The sequence below is a fragment of the Orycteropus afer genome, unplaced genomic scaffold (genome assembly GCF_000298275.1).
Source record: "Orycteropus afer afer isolate SDZICR_OR568_19922 unplaced genomic scaffold, OryAfe1.0 scaffold00399, whole genome shotgun sequence".
Taxonomy (NCBI): Eukaryota; Metazoa; Chordata; class Mammalia; order Tubulidentata; family Orycteropodidae; genus Orycteropus; species Orycteropus afer.
In genome coordinates, this window is record NW_006921986.1 from 2,605,603 (window position 1) to 2,614,451 (window position 8,849).

An 8,849-nucleotide genomic window follows, 5' to 3' on the forward strand; every position below is an offset into this window, starting at 1 on the left:
CAAGATTATCTTCTGTGTCTGTGTTAATTGGTTTCCCTTTTCTTTGTTGAAGAGGGTCTGTGCAATCCTTCTGCCTAGTCCGCCATCTTGCCGTATCTCCCCGCTGTTAGGTTTTGACCAGGTTTCTTCCAAGTTATAAAAATGGTCTCCCCTGTTTCTGAAGCACTAGAACCATAGTGGTTTAAGAGCGTGGTTTCTAGATTTAAACTTTTTAGGTTTGGGTCCCAGATCCATCACTTAGTAGCTGTGTGTCCTTGGGCAAGTTACTTAAATTCTCTGAGCATCAGTGTCCTCATTTTTAAAATGAGGATATTAATAATACCTCATAGGCTTTTGTAAGGATTAATTGAATTAACATGTATAAGGTGCTGATAATAATAAGTGTTAGTTATTTGTATTAATACTATGACCACTGCCATCAACATCTACCACTTATCTTGAGCTAAAAGCTTTCTTTCTTTGACCCAACAGCCAGATTAGATCAAATTTTATATTTTAAAGACATTGGATAATTTGAATGGAACTTTAGTTTTTCTCTTCTCTAGGGCACATGTGTTCAGGGCCTCTTTTTACTCAGAGATTCAGGCAAACACTTGTCTGTTAAAAATTAGTATGATTGCATGAGATGAGATCAGTCATTTAGGAAAAAGCTGATATTTTAAAGTCGAATGGGATATCATCATCAGAATCAGTTGTATATTTCCAGTCAATCAGTTCCATTCTAGAAAAGTCATTTTTTTGTTTTAAATTGTTGTTTGAAATGAACTGTCATTGCTTGGTCATGCGAGCTGAGTACCTGCTACCTAAGATTAGTTCACTAGCCTGTTTGTATAATTGGAAGAGGTTTTTCTTTTTTTTTAAAATTGTGATTTGGGTGAAGAGTTACAGAGCAAATTCACTTTCCATACAGCAGTTCACATATACTTTGTCTCATGTCATTGACCACAGTTTACCACAATGTAACAGCTCCCCTCCCACTTCCTCCCCATAGTTACCTCTTCCCAGTGTCCATCCCTCCATACACTCCTGCCCCTCAGCTGTCTCCCTGTGCATAAGCAGCCCTTCTTTCTCCCATGATTGTTCTCTCCAAGGAGAGTATCTACTTGAGGTAAATGTTCAACTCATATGCCTGTCTTTTGTTTGGCTGGAAACCACAGGTGTGGGTTCAATTCCAGACCTGAAGGGCAGCTAGGGGCCATAGTCTCAGTGGTTCCACCAGGCTCTATCGGACCAGCAAACCTGGTCCCCACCTTTTTTCTTTTTTCCTCAAATGATTTTGAGTTTTGTTCTACATTGTTCTCCCTCTCTATCAATCTATCTATCTATCTACACAGATCCTCTGGAAGAGGTTTTTCTTTTAATTGAAACTTGTTTCTTATATTACTGAGAGAGAGGGGTGGCCTCAGCTGGTGTTTCCTTTAAGTAACCCGTCTGCCTTTTCCTTTTCTCTCCACCTTAGCCCTGTGACCCCCAGCACTCCTGGCAGTCCACCTGTGAGTCCTGGGCCCTTGTCACCAGGAGGCACACCAGGAAAGCATATCTGTGGCCACCATCTGCACACAGTAGGCGGTGCTGTCGAGAGGGATGTGTGTCATCGGTGTAGGCACAAGCGGTGGCACTTCATAAAACCCACCAACAAGTCCAAAGAGGGCCGACCAAGACGCCAAGGAGAGGTCACCGTCCTCTCTGTTGGGAGGTAAGAGCCCCTGGGATGCTGTTTGTTTGTGTGTGATGTAGTTGCCCTGTTGTGTGGATTTGCACTGACCGTTCAATATAGAATGTTTTCTAACCCTGACCCCGGACGTATCTCTGGGCTTTTTAGGATGCTTTCTGGTCTCAGCCCTAGATTTTTCCAACTACAGAAGAATCTTAGGAGGGGATTATTTCTAGATCAGATAGGTAGTATTTTAATTAAGGTCAATGACTAATTACTTGCTGTAACAGATCAAGCCCTGAATTTCAATTGTATACAGAGTAGAAGTTTCTTTTTCAGTCACAGAAATCCAAAGCAGTGATGAGAGATCAGTGAGTGGCACTTCTTCAAGCAGTTTTCCGAGTCCTAGGCACGTGCCATCTTGTGGCTCTGCCAGGCTTGCCAAGAGGAGAAAGTACGGGAAGAATTAGTCACGAGAAGGTTTAATGAGATAGGTCTGGACCTGGTTCCTATCTTTTTTTTGCTCACATGACACTGGCTAGAACTCACTTGGCCACACCTAACTGCCAGGAAGCCGAGCAGTGTCATCCAGCCAGGAAGGAGAAAGACATGGTGTGTCCCCAGTTCTCTAGGCTCCGCCTTGTATGATCCACGTAAAGAACCACGCTGACTGCTTTCTTTGAGTTCACTCTGTGTCCTGGGTCTGCCAGTGCCAACGTGCCTTTTATTTATGACCCATATGGGCTGTGGACTTCTTGAAGTTCGAGCAATGAATCAGTTTAATTTTGTGTAAATCACGTTTGCACTTCGTGTTGTTTGGATTAACTGTCTCATGCAGGATCTGCATTGCTCATTGGCTTAGTTTCTTAGTGCTCTGGGGGAAGGCTCTCTTGCTATCCGCTCTGTGGGAAAATCCTGTCTCAGTTTCTCTGGTGATCTTGGCATTCCTCAGTTTCTTGCTGAGTTCCTGTGGCATCTATCTTTCTGGCATCTGTCTTTCCCTTTTGGTGCTTACTTGCTTCTGTGTGTAATCTGCTCTTTTTATATCTCAAAACTGGTTACATTTAAAACACACCCTATACCAGTATGGCCTAATTAACATAACAAAGAAAACCCTAGTCCCAAATGGGATTATGTCACAGATATGGGGGTTAGGATTTATGACACATACTTTTGAGGGACACACATTTAACCATAACACTCCTGCTGCACTCAGAAAAGCTAGAATGGAGCAGTAAGGAGTATGCATACTGGAACCAGGCTGAGTTCAAATCTCAGCTCTGCTACTTACAAGCTGTTACTTCTCTCTGTGCCTCTCTTTCCCTCTCTATAAAAGTGACAGTATCACTCATATCATAGGGTTGCTGTGAAGACTGATGAGGGTAAATCCTGTAAAGATCTTAGGCCAGTGTTTGGCACTTCTTGAGCATTGAGGAGATACTGGCTCTTCTTCTTATTTTAGTTCAGCTGAGTTTCATCATGTGTTGCACAAGCAATGAGGAAGACTGCAGGGCTTTTGCCACTTACAGCAAAACAGAGCAACTCATGACCACACTGTTTTATTAAGTAGGAGAGTCATGGGAATTTTTAAATGCAGAATGAGAACTTGTAGCTTGTTTGGACAAAGTGCATTTTATATGCTTAAAAGAAAAATCTGAAATTTTCAACTCGAGTTCAGCATGGCTTTTTAAAATAGCCTGTGTGTACTTGTCTTTCTCAGAAGTTGGTTACTATGAACATTTCATTATTAGTTTTAGTGTGTGTTGATTAAGAGAGTCTTGCAGTTCCAGAGAATGGATTTGGGTTTACAAGTTCTCCCCTGCTCGCTCTTTCTCACTTTCTCAGAGGCTTCCTCTTTCTCATGGTGGAGGATCTCATTTTGGATGGAGAAGAATTTATTTTTGATAGTTTGAGGTGAAATTAAGACCAGAAATAGAGACGCTCTTATGAAAGACCAGAGAAAAACAGCCTAACTAGAATTCTTTAACTTCTATCTTAACCCTTAATGTAAATCTCTTCCTTACTTTTTTCTTAATCCACAATAAAAATTAATTCATTCAGGTCATGGCTTCCTGGGTCTCTCCAGTCAGTTGGCCTAACATTGTTTACAGAATGTCTGTACTGCCTCCCAGTTCAGTGAGTAGTGCTTGAGGTCCTAAAATCTTGTGATTTCAGGATGCAGCAATTCTCTATTTACCTAGAATAGTAGAGGAAGAAGGAGACCTAGGACTCAGAGAAGAAAATGGATTGTAGGTGCAACTGCTTCCATGAATGACTATGTCCTTTACCGTGAGACCAGACAAAATGAATGGTGCCCAGCTATTATTACTGAACATTTTGATCAGGGACCCAATTGCTGGATCAAAAGGAGGAAAATTGTGAAAAAGAGCTTCAAATTCATATGGAAATCAGATATATTGGATCAATTGAGACTTGGGCAACCCCTGAATCTATTGCCTGGGAAGAATCTATAAACCTTGAATAAAAAGCATCCCATGAAGCCATCATTAAAGTAAACAACAGTTTAGCTCAATTAATAAAGAATGTGTGCCCTGAGCATTATGCTCTTATAAAGAAGTATCTCTATGAGTTCACCACATATACAGAGTCACTATACCAGAAAGAGTAGGTCATTGTTCAACTGTTTTAGGAGGTGGCATATGATCTAGAACCAGTGGTACTGAAGGAAGAAGTCCAAGCTGCACTGAAGGAATTGGTGAAAAACAAGGCTTCAGCAATTGTCGAAACACCCATTGAGATGTTTCAAAAAAAACATATGCAGCACTGGAGGTGCTTACTTATCTATGCCAAGAAATTTGGAAGACAGCTCCCTGGCCATGGAAGAGATCTATATTTTTGCCCGTTCCGAAGAAGGTGATCCCACGGAATGTGGAAATTATTGAACAATATCATACACAAGTAAAATTTTGCTGAAGATAATTCAAAAAAATGGTTGCACCAGTATATTGACAGAGAACTGCCAGAAATGAAAGCTGGATTCAGAAGAAGATGTGGAATGAGAGATACCATAGCTGATGTCAGGTGGATCTTGGCTGAAATCAAAGAATACCACAAAGATGTTTGTTTACCTGTGTTTTATTGACTATGCGGAATCATTCAACTGTGTGGATCATAACAAATTATGGATAACATTGCAAAGAATGGGAATTCCAGAACACTTAATTGTGCCCATGAGGAACCTGTGCATAGACCAAGAGGCTGTCATTTGAACAGAACAGGGAGATACTGCATGGTTTAAAATCAGGAAGGGTGTGTGTCAGAGTTGTATCCTTTCACCATATTCAATCTGTATGCTGAACAAATATTCCAAGAAGCTAGACTACATGAAGAAGAATGTGGCATCAGGATTGAAGGAAGACTCATTAATAACCTGTGATATGCAGATGACACAAAGTTGCTTGCTATAAGTGAAGCACTTACTGATGAAGATGAGAGACTACAGTCTGCAATACAGATTACACTGCAACATAAAGAAAACAAAAATCATCACAACTGGACCAATAAGGAGCATCACAGTGGATGGAGAGAAGTCAGAGATTTCATTTTGCTTGGACACTGAATAATTTGTCTTAGTATATGGGAGCTCTGGTGGCATAGTACCTAAGGCATTTGACTGCTAACCAGAAGGCTGGCAGTTCAAACCAGCCACTCCTTGGAAGGAAGCCTGGGCAATCTACTTCTGTAGAGATACCACCTCAAACATAAAGAGGGGTTGCTATGAGTTGGGATTGACTCAATGGCAGTGAGTTTAGTATATAGTATATAGTTTACCTTTCTATGTATAAAAAACATAGAATACAGATACACTAAAACATCTTTAATAGTAATACTAATGTTTTGATGTACCTTGCAAAATGGCACCTGTTTTTTTTTTCATTACTAACCATTGTATGTACCTTGAATTTTTAATGTAATAGGCTTTATGGGGTTGGTTCAGAACTACAGATTATACAGAAGTCATATGTTCATAACCCAGGGACTGGCAAATGGGTGGTTTAACAAGCAAAAAAAAAAATGATTTTCTCACAGTTTAGAAGGCTAGAAGTCCAAATTTATGGTGCCGGCAGTAGGGGAAGGCTTCCTCTATCAGCCCTGGAAGAAAGTCCTGGTCTCTTTGGAGCTTCTGCTCCTGGGCAGCGTTCATGTGGCTTGGCATCTCTCTTTCCCTATGTCTGCTGCTCAGTTGCTTGTTTAATCTATTTTATATCTCAAAAGAGATCAATTTAAGACACACCGTATAGTGATACTTTCTCGTTAACAGAAAAAAGAAAACCCATTCCCAAATGGGATTATAACCACAAGAATAAGGGTTAGAATTTTACAGCACATCTTTTTTGGGGACACAATTCATTATATAACAACACCAAAAATAAGAAATACATGAAAATGGAAAAAACTAATTCAAACTTACCTCCAAAAAGAGCAAGAAACAAATCACAAATCCCCATTCAAAACTGAACTGAACTCACTGTCATCTAGTTGATTCTGACTCAGAGCAACACCCATTGGGGTTCCAAGACTAAATCTTTACAGGAGCAACTTGCCTCAATCTTCTTCTGTGGATCAGCTGGTGGGTTTGAACCACAGACCTTTTTGGTTAGCAGCCAAATGCCTTAACCACTATACCGGAGCTCCTTAAAACCCTAGTGCCCACTAATAATGATGAAATGAGTAGCTGGCGGCTGCTCTGGCCAAGCGTGTTGAAACAGGACTGTCTGACAGGTACATCTTTGCATAAAGTAGTTTTCTGGTGAACATTTGATTACATCATTTACAAACCTTTCTTTTGTTTGGCCTTCTGTGGTTAAGAAAACTGATGCTGAAGCCCATATCATTGTAAGAAACCACAACTCTGAGGCTGTTTAATATATGAGTGCCTGTGTGTTTTTGTGCGTTTTGTATGATCTATAAACTATCTAGCAGTCTATGAAGTTGTTGAGTGAAAGATCAGCTGGGAAGTTTGGCAAGGGATAGGATTTCCTGGGTAGGAATGACCTTCTTATTGAACAGGGTGATTTTTGTTGTGTCGTAAGTTCTGTCTCAGTCAGCTTGGGATCCTCTAGATGGATAATTTTTCAGTTACTCATAACTCTTGGTCCCTGGAAAAACGAAACCCATCCAGTCTCCTCTTTACCTCTCAGGTTTAGAGTTACAAAAGTGGAACACAAGTCAAATCAGAAGGAGCGGCGAAGTTTGATGTCTGTTAGTGGGACCGAAAGTGTCAATGGGGAGGTGCCTGTGACGCCTGTGAAGAGAGAACAGAGTGACACAGAGTAGCAGGTGAGTTGTAGTTTTGATGACATTGCAAGTGGGGGTGGTGGATGGGAGAGAAGGTACTGAGAGCCTTCCTGGGGTCTGTGGTAATACAGGAATGGCATTTTCCCAGGAAATGAGAAGCTTACCTGGAACAGGTAAGATGGTAGGGGGCTAAACACTACTACTTCTCTATCCAGAACTTCTTGTAAAGAGACCACGAACTCAGGTGCCTTCATGGGCTTTGCTTACATGATAATGAGGAGAGAGGATTACGTATGAGGCTATGTGGAGTGGTGGGGATCATGGCAAACTAGAACTCACCTTACTTATCCATCGGCCTTGCATTCCTGCAATGAGGAAAAGTACCTGGTGTTGGCTAGATCTTCTAACTCAAAAAGCTTAAATGCAGGTTTTAAAATGTGAAATCACTACAAGTTTTTAAATATTGGCAGCTTATTAAATTTTCTTTGAAAAATAGTGTAGGTTGAGTGAAATAACAGTCTGGTCATCAATTCTAGGTAAACTGTGATTTGAAAAAGACTAGAGCAAGCAAAGCAATACCAAAAGTTTCCTTTAATTGAGTTGGAAACCAGGTTTTTTTTGATATGCTTCATCAGAGTATTCCCAGTAGAAATATTGCTCCTTCCACTAAATATTTTAAAGCAATTGAAAAGAAAAAGTGAATGCTTCTTGATTTTGCAGTTTCAGTTTTAGAAGATACCTTTTAAAAAAAAAAGAAAAAAGAACTGTAACGACATGACATTGGTCTAGCGTTCATCTTAGTCTTTTCTTTCAGCTCTGGCTTGAGTAGCATTTATCTCTTTCATGTTTCTTGCTACATGTAAAAAAGCAAGTGTGAGGACTTGTGAGTGATCTTGCTCTAAAAACTACGTTGGAACAATCATGGTCTGAGGCAGAAGAGTTTACAGGCAGTCCCCAGATCGTGAATGAGTTCCATTCCTAAATCTCTCTTGAAGTCAAATTTGTACATAAGTCAGAACAGTTGGGTATGGTTCAAAACTTGTACCTAACATCAGTTAGTTAAATGTTTGTCTTAATATACAGTTGTTGTTGTTACGTGCTGTCGAATTGGACCCGACTCATAGTGACCCTTCCTTGGATTTCCGAGGCAGTATCACTACAGAAGTAGATTGCTCAGCCTTCCTTCCGAGGAGTGGCTGTTGGGTTTGAACCACCAGCCCTCTGGTTAGCAGTCAAGTGCCTTAGGCACTATGCTACCAGTACGTATGCATAAATAACATTAAAGAAAAAGTAAAAAAAAAAAAAAAAAATTACACACTTCTATATATACTAAAACATCTTTAGCATATAATACAGTAACAATAATAATAATGTTTTGATGTGCATTGCAGAGTAGCCCATTTATTATTATGAACCATTGCATATGCCTTGAATTTTTAAGGTAAAGGCTTTCCAGGGTTGGTTCATAATTACATGTTGTGGGTAAGTCGATATTCAACCCAGATGATCAACATAAGGACTGCTTGTATACCTACAAAGGGAAGGGGTCTGGGGTGTGGGGAGTGAACTGGAAGGTGGTTAAGGGTACACAGAAATAGCAAGGCTGAACCTGAGCCTTGGAGTCAGCCTGCCACATTCAGTCCTAGCATGTCGCTTACTGGTAGTGGGACCTGGGCAAGTGACTTCAGCTTTGTATGCCTCAGTTTCCTCTCTGGACAATGGAAATGTGCTGCCTTCCTGATGGGTGGTAGTCTACATTCTGTGGCACCAGGGCCCAGCATGTAGGAATGCTCAGTTGATGCTATTGATCATGAGGCATGCATTCCCTTTTGGTTGGTTGGCTGAGTGGGGAGAGAAGTGGCAGTTTGGGTGAGGCTTCTCTGATCACCTGCCAGGCTTAGAGGGGTGGGAGATGTTCTGCAAGAGCTGTGCTCCT

At 40.8% G+C, this 8,849-nt stretch overlaps 1 protein-coding gene across 1 annotated transcript in view; it reads left to right on the forward strand.

Moving 5' to 3' along the window:
• RELL1 (RELT like 1) overlaps positions 1-6,952 on the forward strand; it is a 61,587-nt gene extending 54,635 nt beyond the window's left edge. The window contains exons 6-7 of the mRNA XM_042782640.1: positions 1,460-1,696; positions 6,817-6,952. Coding sequence (XP_042638574.1) covers positions 1,460-1,696; positions 6,817-6,952 — 373 coding nt within the window. The remainder of the gene's footprint in view (positions 1-1,459; positions 1,697-6,816) is intronic.
• Positions 6,953-8,849: the final 1,897 nt, after the last annotated feature.